General features: G+C 43.2%; 1 protein-coding gene across 6 annotated transcripts in view; it reads left to right on the top strand.

Annotated features, from left to right (window-relative positions):
- Positions 1-23,763, top strand: part of LOC307116439 (acyl-coenzyme A synthetase ACSM1, mitochondrial-like) — a 62,896-nt gene that overhangs the window by 12,991 nt on the left and 26,142 nt on the right. For all 6 annotated transcript variants that reach the window (XM_079800406.1, XM_079800405.1, XM_079800402.1 and 3 more), the window contains 3 exons: positions 8,094-8,304; positions 11,434-11,641; positions 14,247-14,387. In XM_079800406.1, coding sequence (XP_079656532.1) covers positions 8,094-8,304; positions 11,434-11,641; positions 14,247-14,387 — 560 coding nt within the window. The remainder of the gene's footprint in view (positions 1-8,093; positions 8,305-11,433; positions 11,642-14,246; positions 14,388-23,763) is intronic.

Genomic DNA, 23,763 nt, shown 5'->3' on the forward strand with positions numbered 1-23,763 from the left:
CCTCCTTTCTCTGAGTTTTCATAATAACTCCCAGGAAAATAGAGCCTTGGTTAGGAGAGCCCTTTTATGATCCACATTTCCCAGATAAGAAAACTGAGGATCCGAGTTTTTCATAACCTACAGAAATTACATGTCTAAGTAGAGAAGCAGAATTTGGGTCCAGGTTGTCGAGTTCTAAAATACATTTTTAAACCTGTTCTCATGATCTGATGATGCCAAATCTTTTCCTTCAGACTATAAATTGACTTCCATTACTGCCCAGACCAAACATCTGATGAAGACCTTTGGGACCGTGAGATGGGCTGGAAAGGGTGGACCTAGAGAGGAGGGAAGGAGCCATCACTTTTTTTGCATTTATCTTCATAAAATTCTTATTCATCAGTTCATGCATCCACCCAGGGAGATAACCACCAAGTAAATAGGGCTCTCCCATGAAATACCTGTTCTTGTTGGGTTTTATATCATTGTTATCAGTCACTGCCAAGTCATCCATTTCTCCCAATGTCCCCCCAGCACCCTCATTCCATTAATTTTCATTCTCACAACACTTCTGATCTGTTTCACTTTTCCAATTGCCTTAACCATGATCAGTGTCTCTCTAGTGATGTGTGGTGTCTTACACCTAGAAGTTTCTCAACAAACATTTGTGGAGTAAATTAATTTTAAAACCTGCCTTACAATCCATAGATCTTGGTGCTCCTCCTATTAAAGACTGCAGAGGGCACACCACTGGGTCCACTCTGCTCCCTGAACCTCCCTTAAAATTTAACAGGCTTAAGTTAGAAATCCACCATTTTTATGTGCCCTCTCCTGATTGTGTGTGTGTGTGTGTGTGTGTGTGTGTGCTCGGGCGCGTGCAAAGAATCCTCTCTAATAAAATGTTAATATGCAAATTAACCATCACTCCGCTACATAAGCCACACCCACCAGCCAAGCCACTCCCACCAGCCAATCAGGGCAAGTATGCAAATTAACCCCAATCCAAGATGGCTACAGCCACAGAGAGCAAGGTTTCCTAGGTAACAGAGTAAGCCAAGCTTTCCATAGCCGTTGCAGGCCTAAGCCTCCACTCAAGCTACAAAGTTTCAATTATAGAAGGTAAACAAATTCAAACAAATGGCGGCAGAATGGAGCTTGAGAGAGCAGGCCAGGGTTGCCGCCGGCAACAGGGGAAGCAAAGCTTTCCGCACACCCTGGCCGGGCTCACCCGCTTAAGGCAACAAAGTTTCAATTGTAGAAGGTGAATTAACTGCCACAGAAATGGCTGCCGGAGCCCCAGGCTTGGCTCCGCTCCAGGCTACAAAGTTTCAATTGTAGAAGGAAAATAAATTCCAGATACCATGGCCTCCCCTTGGGTTGCCAGGGGGCGTGGCCGGCCTGCAAACCACCACAGGCCCCTCGCTCAGGCCGCCCCACGCCCCAAGGGAACCCCCACCCTTATCTGTGATACCCTTCAGGGCAAACCAGCTGGCCCCCACCCGTGCACCAGGCCTCTATCCTATCTAATAAAAGAGTAATATACAGATTGATCATCACTGCAACACACAATATAGCTGCCCCCATGTGGTCAAAGATCCTGCCCCCATGTGGACACAAGATGGCCACCACAAGATGGCCAGCAGGAGAGGGCAGTTGGGAGGCACCCGGCCTGCAAGGGAGGGCAGTTATGAGGGACCAGGCTTGCAAGGGAGGGCAGTTGAGAGGGACCAGGCTTGCAAGGGAGGGCAGTTGGAGGTGATCAACCCTGCAGGAGAGGGCAGTTAGGGGTGACCAGGCTGGCAGAGGAGGGAAGTTGGGGGCAAACAGGCTGGCAGGGGAGCAGTTAAGCATCAACCAGGCTGGCAGCAGAGTGGTTAGGGGGTGATCAGGCTGGCAGGCAGAAGCGGTTAGGGGAAATCAAGAAGGCAGGCAGGCAAGCAGTTGGGAGTCAGCAGTCCTGGATTGTGAGAGGGATGTCCGACTGCCCGTTTAGGCCCGATCCCACCAGGAGTCCCAGATTGGAGAGGGTACAGGCTGGGCTGAGGGACAACTCCCTGCCGTGCACGAATTTCGTGCACCAGGCTTCTAGTTCATTATAAAACAAAAGAAAGTGCTTTGTAGCTGAGTTGGTTAGAGCATCGTCCCAACCCACCAAGGTTGTGGGTTTGATTTCTGCTCAGGGCCCATGCAAGAATCAACCAATGAATGCATAAATAAATGGAACAACAAATAAATGTTTCTCTCTCTCTCACTTCCTCTCTCTATAAAATGAATCAATAAATAAACATTTTAAAAGAATACTAGGTAAATCTTTTCTATATGCAATAAACTCACATGTGTGGAGGTTTTGTTTGTTTTATTGAGACTTGGATGTCTTTATTTATCCTCACCCAAGGATATTTTTCCTCATTGATATTTTAGAGAGAGGGGAAGGGAGTTAGAGGAAGAGAAGAGTGAGAGAAACATTGATGTGAGAGAGTCACATCCATTGGTTGACCTGACAGGGTCTGGGAATGAACCTACAACTGAGGTACGTGCCCTTGGCTGGAAATCTAACTCTAGACCAGTGATGGGCAACCTTTTGAGCTTGGTGTGTCAAACTTCGCCAAAAAACTGAGCATAACTCGGGTAGTGTGTCACTTTGAGGAAAAAACATTATTTTGCAAATGTTTCATCCTCAGGAGCAGCAAATGTTTCACCCTTGGCATGAGGCCGCCTCAGCGGCGGCCGCTTGTCATCAGAAATGGCTACGCGTGTCATAGGTTCGCCATCACTGCTCTAGACCCTTCAGTCCACAGGCCTACGTTCTAACAACTGAGCCAAACCTGTCAGGGCTTTATTTTATTTTTTTAATTAAAAATTGTTTTCAATTGCAATTGACATACAATGTTATATTCATAAGTTAAATAAATGTCTGATCATTAGGTTGCACACCTGAAACTGAGCTCTAGACTATTCCTATCACCCCAAAAGCTTTCTTTTGTCCTTTCTCAGCCAATCCCCTCCCACCCCCACCCTGGGCCCCAGGCAACCACTGACCTGCTCTTGCACCCTTTTGTGTCTGGTTTCTTTTACTCAGCATAATGTTTTTGTGGATTAGTTGTTTGTCTTTTTTTTGTAATCCTCACCAGAGGATATTTTTTCCATTGATTTTTTTTTTTTAGAGAGAGAGTGGGAGGGTGAGGGAGAAAGAGAGAAAGAGAGAGAACATGGACATGTGAGAGACACAGCCATTAGTTGGTATCTGGTTGGGATCGAACCTGCAACCCTTAACCAGGAATCAAACCCGGAACCGTTTGGTTCAAGGGCAGACACTCTAACCACACTGGCCAGGGCTGTTCATTTCTTTCTACTGCTGAGTTACTTGCTCAGTGTTTTATCTTTTAAAACAATTTTTCAATATTCCTCGGTTTCAGATCTCACCCCTTAAAATTTTAAATTTCAAATCTAGTTTAAGGGTTGTATTTTACCTTCTCAGAAACAGCTTCATGTCAATATCACATTATCAAATGAATCCTTAGCACAGAAATGCATAACTACTAAAGTGATATCTTCTTCAAGGTGCAGGAGTTAGGATCTAACACAGTCTGAATTCTGGGTAACAATTGTTTTCTACCTTAATATTATTGTGGAGTGAAGGCAAGTGAACGACTGGAGTCCAGACCAAATTATATTTAGGGAGCCTTTATTTTATTTTATTTTATTTTATTTTTAATAAATCTTTATTGTTCAGATTATTACAATTGTTTCTCCCCCCCCCCATATCTCCCCATCACCCAATTCCCTCTCCCCCCGTTGTCCTTATCCATAGGTGTATGATTTTTGTCCAGTCTCTTCCCATACCCCCCACACAGACACCCCTTTCCCCCTGAGAATTATCAGTCCACTCCCATTCTATGCCTCTGATTCTATTATGTTCACCAGTTTATTCTGTTCCTCAGATTTTTAATTCACTTGATTTTTAGAATCACTTGTTGATAGATATGTATTTGTTGTTCATAATTTTTATCTTTCCTTTTTTCTTCTTTTTCCTCTTTTTAAAGAATACCTTTCAGCATTTCATATAATACTGGTTTGATGGTGATGAACTCCTTTAGCTTTTTCTTATCTGTGAAGCTCTTTATCTGACCTTCAATTCTGAATGATAACTTTGCTGGGTAGAGTAGTGTTGGTTGTAGGTTCTTGCTATTCATCACTTTGAATATTTCTTGCCATTCCCGTCTGGCCTGCATAGTTTCTGTTGAGAAATCAGCTGACAGTCGTATGGGTGCTTCCTTGTAGGTAACTAACTGTTTTTCTCTTGCTGCTTGTAAGATTCTCTCTTTGTCTTTTGCCCTTGGCATTTTAATTATGATGTGTCTTGGTGTGGTCCTCTTTGGATTCCTCTTGTTTGGGGTTCTGTGCGCTTCCTGAACTTGTAAGTCTATTTCTTTCACCAGGTGGTGGAAGTTTTCTGTAATTATTTCTTCAAATAGGTTTTCAGTATCTTGCTCTCTCTCTTCTGGCACCCCAAAAATTCGGATATTGGTACGCTTAAAGCCATCCCGGAGGCTCCTTATGCTATCCTCACACTTTTGGATTCTTCTTTCTTTCCGCCTCTCTGATTGGGTGTCTTTTTCTTCCTCATATTCCAGATCTTTGGTTTGACTCTTCGGGTGCAGTGGTCTACTCTGTATATTCTTTATTTCAGACAGTGTATGCATAATTTCTGACTGGTCCTTTTCCATTTTTTTTGTATTCTCATTTAGGTCCTTGAAGGTCTCTTCAAGTTTCTCAGCAGTTTTTAGAAGATTCTTGAGTAACCTTATAAATATGGTTCTGAACACTGTGTCGTCCATTATTTTGCTTTCATCTATCTCTCTTACTTGTGACATACTTCGATGTCTCCACATTTTGGCTGCCTCCCTGTGTTGATGGAGTGGCTTTGTGTGGTTGGTGACCTATAGGGGCCGGTAGCTCAGCTTCCCCAATTACCCTAGGTGGTCGCTCTTGGTATTCCCCTTTGTGGGCTGAGTGGAAAGTCTTGGTGTAGTTAAAAGCCCTGATTGCTGTTGGTACACTGGGAGGAATTGACCTCCGGTCCAATTGGTTGTGAGGGCCTGCTGTGTCTATAACGGAAGAATTGCTGTGCTGGAGACACAGTAGGGCTTTGATGCTCACTGAGTCTGCCTCTTGAATGTGTCCCTTATGAGAGTGGTTGAAATCTGGTGTCGTCCACACCGACAGAAAAGTCACTCTCACTCTCCGACCAATGGCCGAGAGTCCCGTAGGAAGCCTTTATTAGCTGCCGGCCGGCTGGCCGGCCAGCCGACAGGCAATGGCTCTGCCTTTCTCCGTACAGGGAGTCCAGAGAGCAGCCCTGACCCTTTGTGCAGGACCACTTTTAAGCCCATTAACCACATCCTGTTTTTGCAGAGCAAGCAACCCAAGACAAAACAGTTTTCCCCAAGCAACGTCAGAGTCATGGCATTGACGACCATGTTATTCACAGGGTCATCCTGTTCTTCAGAAAGCTTACAGTGATCTATGAAAGAAGGCCTACGTGCTGGGAAGGGGCCATGAGACCGTATCTCAAGGCCTGGCCTGGTGTCAGCACTGACAACTCTGTCTGGGGCATAGTCCACGGCCTCTCTGGAGTGCTCAAAAATTCCCACTCTCTAACAAATATACCAGCTTTTCCATCATTTTTAAAATCCTGCAGAAATCTTGTGTACTGTACCAGGCTCCCTATCTATAAGCAGTGCACAACTTGTCATCAATACTTGCTAATATTTTTTTAACCTGTAGGGCAAGAATTTTTTTCAGAGCACTGAATTTTTTAAAGCTGTAGAGACACACATGTATATGCACATATATTAATCTTATCTCAGATGAGATACATTCTTTGGTTCCAATCATCTGAGTCAAAAAATCATGTTGGTGCATCAGTCAGGGGAAAATTGCTGGAAAAATATACACTAAACCATTTCAGTGCTAACATTCAGGGAGTAAGAATGTGGTGAGAAATTTGAAGAAATCTTTTTGTTTATGAGAACCTTTTCTGCTCATAAGTTTCTGTATTGCCTGAACTTTTACTCTGAACATGTTTTGTTTTAAGAATAAAAAATCTTTTAAAAAAATCATGTTCATTATGGAAAACTTTGGGAAAATAAGACGGTTGAGTTAAACAAGAAAATTGGCTGTAAATATTTAAACCATTTACATATAGGCACATATGTGTCCCTTGTTTACCGTGGTATCCTTTTGGTCTAAGAACAGAGCCTAAGTAAAATAAGATCTAACTAATATTGAATGAATAAGTGAATAATTATTATTAAATTTGAATTATAATGTAAATATGGTTTTGCTTATAGAAATTGATATATGTTAGCATTTTATTGCAAAAAATGTTTTATTAATTCTATAATTTTGTAGACAGCATATAGTTAGATCCTGCCAATCTTTGTCTTTGGGAAATTTAGTTCTCTTACCTTTAAAGCAATTACTAATGGGAAGGACTTACTACTGCCATCTTGTTAATTGTTTTCTTGATATCATAGCTTTTATTTTTGTCCCTCATTTCCTCTTTTACAGCTTTCTTTTGTGTTTGGTTGATTATTTTTGTAGTGATATGTTTTGATTCTCTTCTCATTTCCTTCTGTGTATATTCTGTGAATTGTATATATTACATATAATGTCTTAAAGTTATAGACATCTATTTTAAACTAATAACAACTTAACTTCAATTGCTTATAAAACCCTATTTCTAGATGAATTTGAATAATAATAAGAATTATAAAGATATATATAAAAAAAAGACATATCTAAAATATACAAAGGACTCAAACTCAACAATAAAAAGAAACAACCCACTTAGAAAGTTGGCAAAGATTCAGAACAGATATATCATTTGAGAGTCACACACACAACAAACAAGCATACAAAGATACTCAACGTTACTTTTTATTAGGAAATTTATAAATAAATGAATAAATAAAAAAATTCCTTTCCAGTTACATCTCAACCCCCACTGAATGTTGCCAACAAGTTTCACTCTTTTCCTTCTGTCCCAGAGAGGGGCTGGAGACCCAGCGACACCTCCTCCCAACCCTGGGACACCACATCAGAGAAGGGGGGTGCAAAAGTGAGCAGAGCATCACAACATGCCCTACCGTTATGAGTGTGGCTTTAGCTGTGTGGCCATTTGCTGGTTGCTGCAGATCCTTGACTGTTTTAAGAGCCCCAACAAAGCCATTTCAGTCTGTTTACTTGATGTTTCTCTGAAGGAATAGGGGCCTGAACCTTCCCAGTCTGCTTCTTACAAATTTCACCGTTAGAGGTAACTTAATTTTAAAAATTAATTTCCCCAAATATTCAGAGCCTAAATTAGCCTCTTTTATTGTGTAGCAATTATGATAATAGTCATATTTATTGAGTACCTACTGTTATGTACACTTTACTCATTAAATAACTCATTTAGACTTTATGACCTTCTAGGTAATATTGTCCCCACTTCATAGATAAGAATGCTGGGGCACAAAGAGAACGCACTGTCTACATGGAACTAAGACACGTGGGGATGGAGCTTTAAGTCTTCAGTTGGAGACATGAAGCTATTCATGGTTTTATGTGACTTGAGAGGAGATGGCTACAGTAGACCAAAAGAAGTTGGCAGGATCACACCCGAACTTTACTTGGCTCTTTAAATTATTTAAAATGAGGTATCAGGCCCTAGCCGGTTTGGCTTAGTGCATAGAGTGTTGGCCTATGGACCAAAGGGTCCCAAGTTTGAGTCCAGTCAAGGGCATGTACCTTGATTGCAGGCTCTTCCCTAGCCTGGGCACTGGTCAGGGCCCATACAGAAGGCAACCAATGGATGTGTTTCTCTCACATCAATGTTTTTCTCGGTCTTTCCCTTCCTCTTCCACTTTCTCTAAAAATCAATGGAAAAATATCCTTGAGTTAGGATTAAAAATAAATAAATAAATAAATAAATAAATAAATAAATAAATAAAATGGGGTCTTATTTCCTGAGCTATGCTCACACTGGAATGTGCCTATGACAGTGGATTGGGGAAATAAGTGCCCTTTTCCTATGAAGCAGGAAGTAACACATGGTGTATGATCTTGACCAGGAAGGCAAAAGAGGCCCCAACCCAGCCCTGTGGTGGGTGAACAGCCAAGGAGACGAAGTGAAGTGGAGTTTCAGAGAGCTGACAGACTTCACCTGCCGCGCAGCCAACGTCTTCACGCAGACCTGTGGCCTGCAGCAGGGAGACCGTCTCGCCTTGATTCTGCCTCGAGTGCCTGAGTGGTGGCTGGTGACCATGGGCTGCATCCGAACAGGTCAGTGACTCAGAGAGACCCGTAGAGACCTTAGGGATGTCCTAGAGCCAACTGGTCCAGGAACACCAGGTGCTTTCTCTTCCCCCACATTCTTTCTTCTTCACAGTCTTTCCCTTTCTCAGACTCCCTCACATATTTGTACCCCTTATCCCTCACTCTCTCTCCCTCACCCTCTCATGCGCTCAAACGCAATGTCATACACACACACACACACACACACACACACACACACACACACACACTTTCTCTTGCACAGTCTCAGACATTATTATTTTTTTGAAATTCATAAATTGTTAACCTTTTGCCATATTGGAGCCTCCCACTGAGTTACTAAAGAGTCAGTTTCAGACATTGTGACATCCATAAATAGCATGTAAATACCCATAAACCCTGGATTGCAGACATTTCCTTCACATCACCACAGCAGGCTTACCAAACAAGAAGTCTGACATTGGTACAATATATGTTACCTGATAGCTATCCACAGTCCACATTCCCCAATTGCCTTAATAATGTCCTTGACAGCCACTTCTTTCTTTAAGTCCAAAATCCAATTAAGGTTCATGCATTGCATTTAGTTGTCATGTCTTCTCTGTCTCCTTTAACCTAGAAGGGTTCTCTAGCCTTTTCTGCATGGCAATGACATTTTGAAGTGTCTAAGCCAGTTGCTTTGCAGGCGGTGCACCCAAATGTGTATTTCTGACTCTTCTTCATGATTATATTCATCTTAAAACATCTTAGCAGCAGTGCTGGGAGGACAGTGTTGTGTCTTTGTCGGTGCATCACATGAGGGGTCTATGCAGTTGTTTTGTCTTCCATCAGTGACACTGTTTATCTCGTTAGAAGGGTGGTAGTCAACTGTGTCAAGGCACCTTTTCTCTTCCTGACCAGTAAGAAGTCTGTGGGGCAACACTTATGAGACTAGTGACTATCCTGCTCCCCCACTGACTTTCACCCCATGGTTTGAGTGTCCACTGGTGATTCTTGACTGAGTTGAATATTATTATGGTGGTTTTACATGAGGATTTACTGTTTATATCACCCCCTCTACATTCATTAGTTAGCATTTTCTGTAGAGATTTTCATTTCCTTTTTTAAAATAATATATTTTATTGATTTTTTACAGAGAGGAAGGGGGAGGGATAGAGAGTTAGAAACATCAATGGGAGAGAAACATCGATCAGCTGCCTCCTGCACACCTACTACTGGGGATGTGCCCACAACCAAGGTACATGCCCTTGACTGAAATTGAACCTGGGACCCTTCAGTCGCAGGCCTATGCTCTATCCACTGAGCCAAACTAGGCAGGGCTTCATTTCCCTTTTAATTGCTTATCTATCTATTATCTATCTATCTATCTATCTATCTATCTATCTATCTATCTTTCTATTATCTACCTACCTACCTACCTACCTACCTACCTATCTACCTATCTAATTTAGAATCATAATGGAACTCAAGGATTTTTTAAAATCAGTTGAATCACATGTTCATACAACAGTCTGTTCATGCTCTTGCTTATATATTCTCTCTCTCTTTTTTTCTCATAAAATATTTGATCAATCCATCTAGTTCCTATGGAATTAAACGTTAATAGCAACAGCAGAGGGAGCATAAAGAAGCCATGTGACCTGTAGAGCTAAGAGATGACCCATGAGAAACCCAAGACATGAGCTGAGCCCTCTGGGAAAAGCATAACTAAAGAGAAGTAGAAGCAGAGAAAGGGAATTCCAAGAACGGGATTGGCACATGCAAAGGCTTACAGTCAGGAGTTGCCTATGTGAATGGCCATTTTGAAATAGAGAATAGAGGTGGAAGCGAAAGGTGGAGCATGGGCAGCGACTTCAGTGTCAGAATGAGGAGCGTGGAGTTTTCTGGAGAGAGGACACAGGTGTCAGTGAAGAGAAGTGAAGGTGAACGTGGTGGGCAGGCAGGCTAAATGGCCATCTCAGGAGTGATTAAAGAAAATTGAGTTTATTTAAGGAAAAGGAGGTTGTGGTGGGATTCCCAAAGGGAAGGGCTGCACAGCGCCGAGCCAAGGGGATGATGGTGCGCCCAGGAGCAGGAGTTTCATCCTTCTATGCTGTCACGTGGGAATCTATTGTCTTCAGTGGGTTTGGGGGCTGAGCTGCTGGGGATGGAATGCAGGTGTCCATCGGGTGTCTTCAGGACAGTTTCACTTCCTTATATGGTCTGATTCCTGGTGTCCAGCAAGCATTTCTTGATCTTTGTTCTCCTGTGGCGGGAAGCTTACAAATGGCTTTCAAGGATTTCATTGTCTTCTAGTCCTAACAAAAGTAAATGTGGGGAGAAAACCAATGCTCTGTGGAATTTACACAGATTATAATATATTGTTCCAGGACAAGGCATCTGGTGGGGAGATTAGAATCCAATAGGTGCACACAAATACTTGAACTAATTGTTGGTGACAGCAGATGGAAGGGAGGGAATGTAGGAAAGTTCCAGGGACAATGTGGTTAATTTGGACGTTAGGGATGAAGGAAAGAAGGGATTCCCAATGACACAGGGATGAGAGAAGGGAGTGGGAGGAGAAAAGTGGGGGCTGGGATGCAGCTATTCCTAATGTCAGAGACTCTGTCCAGGTCCCATGTAAACTCTTGCAAAGTAGGATCCACCTGTCTGCTGGCTGAACCCATCTAGAGTAGAAAGGTTTAGGGCAAGCCTTTCAAATGTTAATGTGCATGGGAATCATTTGGAGATCCTGTTAAAAGGCGGGTTCTGGCCCTGCCACCATGGCTCAGTGGTTGGTTGCACATTGACCTATGAAGCAGGAGGTCATGGTTCAATTCCCAGTTGGGGCACATGCCTGGGTTGCAGACTTGATCCCCAGTAGGGGGCATGCAGGAGGCAGCTAATCAATGATTCTCTCTCAACACTGATGTTTCTATCTCTCTCTCCCTCTCCCTTCCTCTCTGAAATCAATGAAAATGTATTTTAGACAAAATTTAAAATGCAGGTTCTGATTCAGTAGGTTTGGGTGTGGCGTGGTGGTGCTGACACTGCGGGTCTTTGTGTAGCAAGAGGTTAGAGGATTTCTATGCAGATCAGCCAGGCCTGAAGCCCATAGTTGTGAAAGAGGAAATGAAACAATTTCTTTCTCATCCTCAGGGATTATCTTCATGCCAGGGACAACCCAGATGAAGACCAAGGACATTCTCTACCGACTGAAGGAGTCTAATGCCAAGAGCATCGTGACCACAGATACCCTTGCCCCGGAGGTGGACTCTGTGGCTTCTAAGTGTCCCGCTCTGAAAACCAAGCTCCTGGTGTCTGACCACAGCCGTGAGGGGTGGCTGGACTTCCGATCTCTGATTAAGTGAGTTTCGGGTGTGATGGAGGTGCTCTCTGAGGAACGGTGGGAGAAGGCCATGCACACCCAAGCGCTGTAGACAGACAGCGGGTGGTAGGAAGTTCACCAGGCCTGGCTCCAGGAACCTCTTCCCAGCTATGTCCCTGACCTGCTGTGTGACCCTGGGCTACTTCCTTCCCCTCTCTTAGCCAAGGTTACTTCATCTGTAATATCAGGACATTGCACTTCTATGCTTCTCTCCCTAAAGTGTGATAACTCCTGGGATGTGAAAGGAGGTGTATCATCAGAGGATTACTGTGTTTCAAGCTTCTTGTAGGTGGGAGTCTAAAACACTATTCACATATAAATAAATATATATATGTGAATAAGTTGAATGTGAGGTTAAAATGGATTTTTAAGGTGAAAGTTGAGACTGGAAGAAAAAATGAGGCTGTGACTAGCAGAGGGTTTTGGGGGCACATATCTCCCAGGGTGTGGGTGCCCTTCGAAAGTTAGGGCAATGTCAGAGAGACCCTCCTCCTCCAATCCTTTAATTCTGTGAGCCTTCAGGCGTTTTTTACACTGTCCACCTAAGAAATGCCCAGACCTGCAGGAAATTTTGTTGAGTTTATTTGAGCCAAACTAACAACATATGCTGGGGAGCAAGACCTCAAATGCTCCCGGAGGAAAAGAGTTTTGTAGCTTCTCTCATGCATTTGAAATTCAGGAGGGGACACAAGAAAGACTAACGTGGGAAAAGCCAGGTGGGGATGGGATTTCAGGATAGGTAAGAGGCTCTGCTCTCTTGAGGGGTCACACCCCCTTCAAGGGATATTACTTTTTGTATTTCAAGGGCGTGTTAATCTAGATGCACAAGAGCAATGGACAGGCTTGCTTAAGGCAAAGATAACCCTTTCACCAGAGAAGCTCTGTGTCAGGGGCCTGACTCCCGCCATGCCCTGCCCGGGCAGGGATTTATGATCAGATCACCTGGGAGCTTAGTTCACAGAGCCCCTGTTCCACCCACAGCTGAAACCTTGCTGGGTGTCTTTTCTTTGTCTCTTTTATTTTTCTGAGGTAACACTGGTTTATAACGTATAAGTTGCACTGGGTTTGTTTTCTTGAAGGAACCCTTTTGTTTTTAAAGTAAAATGTTATTCAACCCCAAAAGGCAAACACAGTGACGTCACACCTTGTATTAGACTCTAAGGTTGAGAGTTGGGGCTCTCCCTCCAGGGAGCACGCCCTCACCTCCCCCTGCGCTACCTTAGCCTCTCTCTCTCCTCACGCTAAGGGCCCTTCTTCTGCCCGAACTTGTTTCCTGAGCCAATGCAGCCCCTCCTGCTCACCTCTACTACCTCTGTGGCTTCTAGATAAACTTCCTTTTATAATTTGAATAAACAAGTAAAGTCAGAGAGTTAAACAACAACAACAAAAAAACTTAAATAAATAATAGTGTTGCCCTCTTGGCTCAGTGGTTGAGCGTCGACCTATGAAGCAGGAGGTCGAGGTTCCATTCCTAGTCAGGGCACATGCCTAGGTTGCAGGCTCGATCCAAGGTTGGGGGCATGCAGGAGGCAGCCAATCAATGATTCTCTCTCATCATTGATGTTTCCACCTATCTCTACTTCTCCCTTCCTCTCAGAAATCAATAAAACATATTTAAAAAAATAGTACTGTTGAAAAATCCCTTAAATTGCCGAGAGTTAGGACTGTTCCATTTCTCAGCAAGAGCCAGTGTTCCCTCCAGCATTTGGATGATCCACAGTTTATTTGATCAACACAGGAAGCTCACAAACCCAATCTTCGCAGGCCAGGCCCGGAGACTGAGTGTAGAAGCTCCAGGAATCAAGGCCCACTGATTCTTCCTTCTTTCACTCTCACTCTCCCTCGCTTTCTCTGCTCCACCCCCTCCCCGACTTATCACCAAGGTTATGGAGTGAAATTCCTATAAAGTTAGTTTGTATGAAAGCAAGCTTAGCAGTGTGAGTAAGAGGACAGTCTATGCATCACATCGGGTTTGAACCCTGGCTCTGCCAATTGCTGGCTGTATGTCTTTAGGCAAGTTACCTAACCTCTCTGATCCTCAGTTTCCTCATCCACAAAGGGAGCATGACAGGTTGGGCATAGTCACCTCTTGGGATTGCTCTGAAGATTGAATGAGTTCTTATTTGTAAGTCATTTACTAGTAGAGCATTTTCAGAAACAATAAGTTCTATTTCAATGTTTGTTAAATTATAAAATTCTCCGCTGTGTTTTCCCTATTTTTTAAATGAAGAAATGTCAGTGTTCTTACCCAAGTCACCCATAAACTCTGTTTGCTGCTTCAGACCTGGAGACCAGTTTTCCCTCCAGTGTTGCAAAACCCCAGTTTATACACTGGCCAGGTAGCTCAGTTGGATAGAGTCCCAAGGTTGTGGGTTTGCTCCTTGGTCAGGGCACATACAAGAATCAACCAATGAATGCATAAATAAGCAGAACAGCAAATCCACATTTCTCTCTCTCTCTTTCTAAAATCTATACAATTAAATCATGTTTCTGCCTTTGAATCTCCTGTTGTTTCTTTGGCTTACCCTGAGGGTGGGAGCCAGGAGACTTGACTTCTCTCCTTTTCTGTTCAATCCCTTTGTAGATCAGCATCCCCAGATCACACCTGCATTAAGTCAAAGACCACGGACCCAATGGTCATCTTCTTCACCAGTGGCACCACCGGCTTCCCCAAGATGGCAAAACACAGCCATGGACTTTCCTTGCGACACTCCTTCCCTTCATGGTAGGAAAGAGGGCACCAACTTAGTGTGTGTGTGTGTGTGTGTGTGTGTGTGTGTGTGTGTGTGTGTGTTGTGAAAGGTGTTCTAAGTAGAACCGAGTCCATCCTGCTTCTCCCTTCTGCTCTCTTTGGTTCAGACCACTGAGGGTCTCAGAGGCCAAGGTCTGGACTTCTAAGTGTGTGTTGACAGAAGCATCCCAATGACAAGGGGGTCCTGCCTGAGCACTTTCACAGGTGTGGAGGGAACATGGTTGGAGGCGGCAGGCATTCTGCAAGCTGCACACATGGCAAGCCATGTGTCTTTGTCACTGGTTCCAGGTTTGGTGGGAGGAGGACAGAAAGTTCTAGGTATGTGGTCTGTACAGATACGGAGGTTGAGTTTCCCAATCATGAGCCATTAGGGGGAAGTAATACGTGGAACCAAGCAACTGCCTTTAACCTAAAATAAATAATTGTAGAGGCTGAAGACATAGCCTTGGGTTATCCATGTAATCAATTTTAAACCAAACATCTTTTCCCTCCTACTTCCTCCTCCCCAACTAGTAATATTCAGACCAGACCAAGTTCTGTGGGGAAGTATGGGACTTGGTTGGAAAGTCTGTAAGGAGGATTTTCCAAAGGGTCAGTGGCCTCTGGGGGACCTTGCCAAAGGTGGAAGCCCCTAATTTGACTTTTCCAAACAAGTCTGATCCCCTCGGTGTTTTGCTGGACTATCTATGTTTAGTCTTTAAGACTAAAGAAGAAGCATGTGATTTCTCAGGATATTTACCCTGCTGATTCTATCTAGAGGTTAAATTTAGTTCAAATTTAGTTGTTACAATAAGAGGCTAACAGTGCAGGCATTCGGGGCTGTTTTGGTTCCTAAAGCCAAACAAGCCCCTTAGCCTTCTCTTTCACAGAAAAGTGTGTCAAAGAAATCTGTTCATCCATCTCTCAGGGTCTGCTAGTAAGCCCCGGCAAAGTTCTATGTGTTTTGTACCTTATTAAGGAGACCAGGGGCAGAGAGGTGTCTTGTGGACACTGGGCATCTGTGCTAATGATATCACTTGATCAGCAAAACCCTGGAGGAATGGGGGTGGAAAGAAGGGGAGAGTTTATGTATAGTCAGAATAACACAAAGGCCCAAAGATATAAAAGGTAGCATTCATAGCCCAGCTGGCGTGGCTTAGTGATTGAGCATCGACCTATGAACTTGGCTCAATGCCAGGTCAGGGCACATGCCCAGCTTTCGGACTCCATCCTGGTGTGGGGCATGCAGGAGGCAGTCAATCAATGGTTCTCTTCACCATTGATGTTTCTATCTCTCTTTCCATGTCCCTTCCTCTCTGAAATCAATAAAAAAAAAATATTGTTAAAAAGTAGCACTCATAGAACTATAGAGATTTGAGAGCAGCTGCTGCTCAGGGTGTCAGGGAGGCACAGATGGGAGCAGCTGAGAAAGTGAATGGGGCCCAGAGCTCACAGGGTCATGGGGACTTTGATGTAGAGATTGAGCTTATTGGGAAAACAGTGGGCGTCATTGAGAGGTTGTGAACAAGGGAGAGACCTAATCAAATTTGTATTTTGAAAAGATCAATGTGGGTGCAGCATGGAGAATGGCTGGGAAAAAGAATATTTTTAGAAAGATCTGGATCTCATCTGAAAAAAGATGGCGACCGGCTGGAAGGTAGGGAGAGAGTGCGAGTGAGGAACCCATAGAGGAGAGTGTAGACGTGTGTGGTGTGTGTGTGTGTGTGTGAGCTAGGGTCAGTTAGATTTTGCACGTCTTCCAAGGGGCTCCCTAACTGGGCAGTCCTAGACGGCGCAGCCCCGCGCACAAAGCGGACACTTCTCAGCGGCTGGTGCGGACGCGGAGACCACGCCATCTTGGGAAACAGAGCTGCCTGAGACGCGGATCCTGGCTTCTGACACAAACCAGGACCCTGCAGCCACTGGGCACAGAGAACTGCTATCACAGCTTCAGACCAACAAACAAGAATCCAGACTTCTCAGCAGAATTCCGTGAGTCAAAGAGCCTACCCCACTCCCAGCAGGCGCGCGAGCGCCATAGTAACTGATAGACCCGCCCCTCCCCCAAGCTGCTGAATGCTCACAGGCGCACCGAGAGAGCAGTAACTGATAGACCCGCCCCTCGCCCAAGCTGCCGAGCTTTGCGCAGGGACGCGCTCCCCACTAGGGAATTTGGCGCGGCACGGGACAGAAGCAGCTCCCCGTCGGGGAAATCTGTCAGTGCGCACAGAGGGCTCCCCTTTGGGGAATTTGGCTTGTGGGTCACAGCTCCCCCTTCTGGGAATCTTAGAGTGTGCACAGAAGGGCTTCCCTTCGGGGAAGTTGGTGCGCAGGACGGACTCCGCCCCACTTCCGGGACTTTGGGAGAGTGTACCACAGAGTCAGCTCACCTTCAGGATTTTAAGAATGTGCGCTCTAGCCGGTTTGGCTCAGTAGAGAGAGCACACACAGGACGCAGCTCCACTTCAGGGAATTTGGCACGCCGGACACAGCTGCCTGGGATCCCTGACTCACAGCGCATTCACACTAAGAGCCAGCGACCCCAATTGTTGGTGCATGCACACACAGGGACCCTGATTCTCAACGAGAAACCTCACAAGGCAACAGAGACTTTGACACTCGAGTCTTGGTGCAGACACAGGGAAACTCTGACTCCTGGCACATCCTAAGGATCTCATTTTCGGCGCATACCAACAGTGTGGTGCAGACAGGGCCCCTGATTCCAAGTGTGCACACGAGACCACACAGAACACTGGGGACACTGACCCTGGGCAAGTCTGGTTCCCACCAACCAAAGGCAGCCACACGTCCTAGTGTCAGAGCACTCCAGTGAAACTCGGGTGGAGCGAAGTCCCCACAGCACACAGCCCAGGTCCACGCAAACGGAAACTTGAGCTTTCTGGTAATAGCCAGAATGGGGAAACGAAATATCTCACAGAGGAAAGAAAATGTGGAGTCGCCAAGAAAGGAAATTAGTGAAACTGAAGCTTGCAACATGACCGAAAAGGAGTTCAGAGTAATGGTCGTGGAATTTATACAACGGATGGATGAGAAAATCAACAACTTATGCAAGAATCAGGAAGAAATGAAGAGTGATATAGCTACAATCAAAAACACCATGGAAAGTTTCAACAGTAGACTACAAGAAGCAGAGGACCGAATTAGTGAGTTAGAAGATCAGGTACAGAAACAAGCTCAAGCTGAACAGCAATTGGAGAAAAAAATTAAAAAGCAGGAGGAAAGCCTAAGGGAGCTTCGGGACAACATGAAACGAAGTAACATGCGTATAATAGGGCTGCCAGAAGGACAAGAAGAGCAGCAGGGTTTAGAAAATCTATTTGAAGAAATAATGACAGAAAACTTCCCGGATATGGGAAAGATAAAAGTTACGCAAGTAAAGAGAGTCCCAAGCAGGATCAACCCCAAAAGACCCACACCAAGACATGTCATAATTTCAATGGCAAATATAAATGATAAAGAGAGAATCCTAAAGGCGGCAAGAGAGAGACAGAGAGTTACCTACAAAGGAACACCCATCAGATTGTCAAATGATTACTCATCAGAAACACAACAAGCTAGAAGTGAATGGAAGGAGGTATACAAAGTGTTGCAAAGCAAAGGACTGAATCCAAGAATACTATATCCAGCAAGACTATCAATCAAAATTGAAGGGGAAATCAGGAGCTTTGCAGACAAAAAAAGCCTCAGGGAGTTTATCACCACCAAACCAGCAATGCAAGAATTGCTAAAGGGAATACTGTAAAAAGAAGAAATAAACAGGTAAGAAGGAATACAGACACAAAAATAGATATGACTGCAAACAAATACCTTTCAGTAATAACTTTAAATGTAAACGGACTAAATGCTCCAATCAAAAGACATCGAGTAGCTGAATGGATAAAAAAACACGACCCATGTATATGCTGTCTACAAGAGACCCACCTCAGAACAAGAGACTCACACAGATTGAAAGTGAAGGGATGGAAAAATATCTTTCAGGCAAATGGAAATGAAAAAAAAGCAGGGGTAGCAATACTTATATCTGACAAAATAGACCTCAAAGTAAATGCCATAACAAGAGATAAGGAAGGCCACTTCATAATACTAAAGGGAGAAATCCAACAAGAAGAAATAATTCTGGTAAACATATACGCTCCCAATATAGGAGCACCCAAATACATAAAAAAACTCCTGGAGGATATCAAGGGAGAGATTAATAGCAATACGATCATAGTAGGAGACTTTAATACCCCACTATCACCACTGGACAAATCCTCTAAACAAAAAATCAGCAAAGAAACAGCAATCTTAAATGACTCACTAGACCAGATGGAATTAATTGACATCTTCAGAACATTTCACCCCAAAGCCACAGAATATACATTCTTCTCAAGTGCACATGGGTCATTTTCAAAGATAGACCATATGCTGGGTCACAGGCAAAATCTCTTCAAATTCAAGAAGATAGAAATTATATCAAGCATCTTCTCAGATCACAGTGGCATAAAACTGGAAATCAACTACAATAAATACAATCCAAAGAAATCAAACACATGGAGACTAAACAGCATGCTATTAAACAAGGACTGGGTTACCAGAGAGATCAAGGAAGAAATAAAAAACATCATGGCAACAAATGACAATGAAAACACAACAATCCAAAATCTATGGGACACAGCGAAAGCAGTCTTGAGAGGGAAGTTCATAGCTCTACAAGCCTATTGCAAAAAACAAGAAACAATGGTAATAAATTACTTAACCCTACAACTCAAAGAGCTAGAAAAAGCGCAGCAAGAAAAGCCCAGTGTAACCAGAAGGAAGGAAATAACAAAGATCAGAGCGGAGATAAATGACATAGAGACCAAAGAAACAATACATAAGATCAACAAAACCAAGAGCTGGTTCTTTGAAAGGATAAACAAGATTGATGGACCTCTAGCCAGGCTCACCAAGAAGCAAAGAGAGAGGACCCAAATAAACAAAATCAGAAATGAAAGAGGTGAAATAACAACAGACCCTGCTGAGATACAAAGGATTGTTACAAAATACTACGAACAACTCTATTCCAACAAACTGGACAACCTGGAGGAAATGGACATATTCCTAGAAAAATATAACCTTCCAAAAATCAATCAAGAAGAATCTAAACAGCTCAATAGGCCAATAACTATGGACGAAATTGAAGCAGTCATCAAAAAGCTTCCGGCAAACAAAAGCCCGGGGCCTGATGGCTTCACAGGAGAGTTTTACCAAACATTCAAGGAAGAACTAAAACCTATCCTCCTCAGACTATTCCAAAAAATTCAAGTGGAAGGAACACTTCCAAGCTCCTTCTATGAAGCCAGCATCACCTTAATACCAAAACCAGATAAAGACAACACAATGAAAGAGAATTACAGACCAATATCCCTCATGAACATAGATGCCAAAATCCTCAACAAAATTCTAGCAAATCGGCTCCAGCAGTACATCAGAAAGATCATACACCATGACCAAGTAGGATTTATCCCAGGAATGCAAGGATGGTACAATATCCGCAAATCAATAAACGTGATACATCACATAAACAAATTGAAAGATAAAAATCACATAGTCATATCAATTGATGCAGAAAAAGCATTTGACAAAATCCAACACCCTTTCTTGATAAAAACTGCAACAAGATGGGAATAAAAGGCTCATACCTCAACATAATACAAGCTATATATGATAAACCCACAGCAAACATCATACTCAATGGACAAAAACTAAAAACATTTCCCCTAAGAACAGGAACAAGACAGGGATGCCCACTCTCACCACTCCTGTTTGACATAGTACTGGAAGTATTAGCCATTGCAATTAGACAAGAAGAAGAAATAAAAGGCATCCAAATTGGAAAAGAACAAGTAAAGCTGTCTTTATTTGCAGACGACATGATATTGTACATAAAAAATCCAAAAGACTCCATCAAAAAACTAATAGTCTTAATAAATGAATTCGGCAATGTAGCAGGATACAAAATTAACGCCAAGAAATCTATGGCCTTTTTATACACCAATAGTGAACTTACAGACAGCGAGACTAAAAAGGCAATCCCATTTACCATCGCGCCAAAAAAATTAAGATACCTAGGAATAAACTTAACTAAGGAGGTAAAAGACCTATACACGGAAAACTACAGGACACTGAAAAAAGAGATAGAGGAAGACGTAAACAGATGGAAGAACATACCATGTTCATGGATTGGTAGAATCAACATCATTAAAATGTCCATACTACCCAAAGCAATCTATAGATTCAATGCACTCCCCATTAAAATACCAACGGCATATTTCATAGACCTTGAAAGAACTCTCCAAAAATTCATCTGGAATAAAAAAAGACCCCGAATAGCCACAGCAATCCTGAGAAAGAAGAATAAAGTAGGAGGGATCTCAATACCAGATTTCAAGCTGTATTACAAAGCCACTGTTCTCAAAACAGCCAGGTACTGGCACAAGAACAGACATATAGATCAATGGAACAGAATAGAGAATCCAGATATTGACCCAAACCACTATGCTCAATTAATATTTGACAAAGGAGGCATGAACATACAATGGAATAAAGACAGTCTCTTCAATAAATGGTGTTGGGAAAATTGGACAGATACATGCAAAAAAATGAAGCTTGATCACCAACTTACGCCATACACAAAAATAAACTCAAAATGGATACAGGACTTAAACATAAGACGGGAAACCATAAAAATACTAGAGCAATCCACAGGCAGCAAAATATCAGACATATGCCAAAAGAAATTCTTCACTGACACTGCTCCTAGGGCAGTGGAAGCTAAAGAGAAAATTAACAAATGGGACTACATAAAAATAAAAAGCTTTTTCACAGCAAAAGAAACCCTCAACAAAACAACAAGAAGGCCCACTACATGGGAGAACATATTTGCAAATGTTATCACTGATAAAGGTTTAATCTCCAACATCTACAGGCAGCTTATGCAACTTAATAAAAGGAAGATAAATGATCCAATAAAAAAATGGGCAACAGACCTAAATAGAATCTTTTCAAAAGAAGACAGAAGGAAGGCCAAGAGACACATGAAAACATGTTCAACGTCACTAATTATCCGAGAGATGCAAATCAAAACAACAATGCAGTACCATCTTACACCTGTCAGAATGGCTATCATCAACAAATCAACAAACGACAAGTGTTGGCGAGGATGCGGAGAAAAAGGAACCCTCCTGCACTGCTGGTGGGAATGCAGATTGGTGCAGCCACTGTGGAGAACAGTATGGAGTTTCCTCAAAAAACTGAAAATGGAACTCCCATTTGACCCAGTAATCCCACTCCTGGGAATATATCCGAAGAAACTAGAAACACCAATCAGAAAGGATATATGCACCCCTATGTTCATAGCAGCACAATTCACCATAGCTAAGATTTGGAAACAGCCTAGGTGCCCGTCAGCAGATGACTGGATCAGAAAACTGTGGTACATCTACACAATGGAATACTATGCTGCCATAAAAAAGAAGGAATTCTCATCATTTGCAGCAACCTGGATGGAATTGGAGAACATTATGTTAAGTGAAATAAGTCAGTCAATGAAAGAAAAATACCACATGATCTCACTCATTTATGGATAATAAAGAACATTATAAAATTGAACAAAAAGATAGATACAGAGACAGTAAAGCATCAACAGACTGTCAAATTACAGGGGGAAGGTTAGGGAGAGATAGGGGAGATAAGAGATCAATCAAAGGACTTGTATGCATGCATATAAGCATAACCAATGGACGCAAAACTCTGGGGGGTGAGGGCATATATGGGAGTGGGGTGGGGGGGGCAATGGCAAGATATGTACACATATAATACCTTAATAAAAAAATTGGAAAGAAAAAAAAAAGATTGAAAAAAAAAAAAGAAAGATCTGTTAGAGGGTCTTAGAATAATTTAGGTGCAAGATGGTGGTGGCTTGGACAAGGTGCTGGGGACATGAAGGAAGTTAAGAAGTCTGAGATTTTAGGAGATAGAATGGGAGGGTGTGCTGGCTAGATGTGGGAGGTTGGAGGGGCTGTAGAATCAAGGTGGCCTCCCAGGTTTTAGAATGGGAGGGGGTGCTGGCTAGATGTGGGAGGTGGGAGGGGCTGGAGAGTCAAGGTGGACTCCCAGGTTTTGAGCTTGGACAGTAATGACATTCACTGAAACACAGAGAGCACTGGAGAAGAATTAGTCCAGGGAGGCAGGAGAGATTAGGATGCTCTGGGTTTGAGATGCCCAGTGGGCAGTTGGGTCTGAAGCTCAGAACAGAGGTCCCTAGCTTGTCATTTCCTGTGGGTGTGCCACAGCCCTAAGAGATGGGAAGAGGGAGTGTGAATGGCTCTCCAGGCCCCTCCCTACTAACAGAAGAGCTCTTCAAAGCCATAGCTTGCTAATGGGAGAGATGAGTTTTTCTCAAGGAGTTCTGCACACAGAGGTCCCTCAGAAACAGTAAGAGTAGGTGGAGAAATGCTTCAGACCTAGCTGAGTAGCCACTGGATTCAATTTTCTGTCTCTCCATCTACCAGCTGTTTCTGTTGTGTGTGTGTTTTTTTAAAAATCAAATCTTTATTGTTCAAAGTATTACATATGGCCCCTTTTTTCTCCATTCCCCCCTTCTAACACACCTCACCCCCTGTTTTGTTAAATTATTATTTTTTAGTTAATCTTCACATGAGGGTATTTGTTTTTTATTGATTTTTAGAGAGTGGGGGAGGGGGAGAGACACACAGAGAGAAACCTTGATGTAAGAGAGTCACATCAATTGGTTGCCTCCCACACGCACCCCAATCAGGGCTGCCTGCAACTGAGGTACATGCCCTTGACCAGAATCGAACCCGAGACCCTTCAGACTGTGGGCCAATGTTCTAACCACTGAGTCAAACTGGGTAGAGCTGTTTCTGTTATGTTTTTTTTAAAAAAATATATATTTTATTGATTTTTTACAGAGAGGAAGGGATAGGGAGAGAGAGTTAGAAACATGGATGAGAGAGAAACATCAATCAGCTGCCTCCTGCACACCCCCTACTGGGGATGTGCTCACAACCAAAGAACGTGCCCTTGACCACAAATGAACCTGCGACCCTTGAGTCTGCAGGCCGACACTATCCCCTGAGCTAAACCCGTTAAGGCTTTCTGTTATGTTTTGATGCTGTTCTCAGAAAGGCCCCTCCTTCATTATCGCTGATGGCTGCCAGTATTGCCCAAAACTCTACCAGTAAAAGATTTGAATGCAGAAAAAGAGCAACAGACTTCATTGCAGTTTTCCCAGCCTTAAGGGTCATTATGATTGAACCAGTTGAAGTGGCATGTGTCCAGGAAATCTGATTGGCGTGTCTTTGGG

The sequence above is a fragment of the Cnephaeus nilssonii genome (genome assembly GCF_951640355.1).
Source record: "Cnephaeus nilssonii genome assembly, chromosome: 2".
In the NCBI taxonomy this organism is placed as follows: Eukaryota; Metazoa; Chordata; class Mammalia; order Chiroptera; family Vespertilionidae; genus Cnephaeus; species Cnephaeus nilssonii.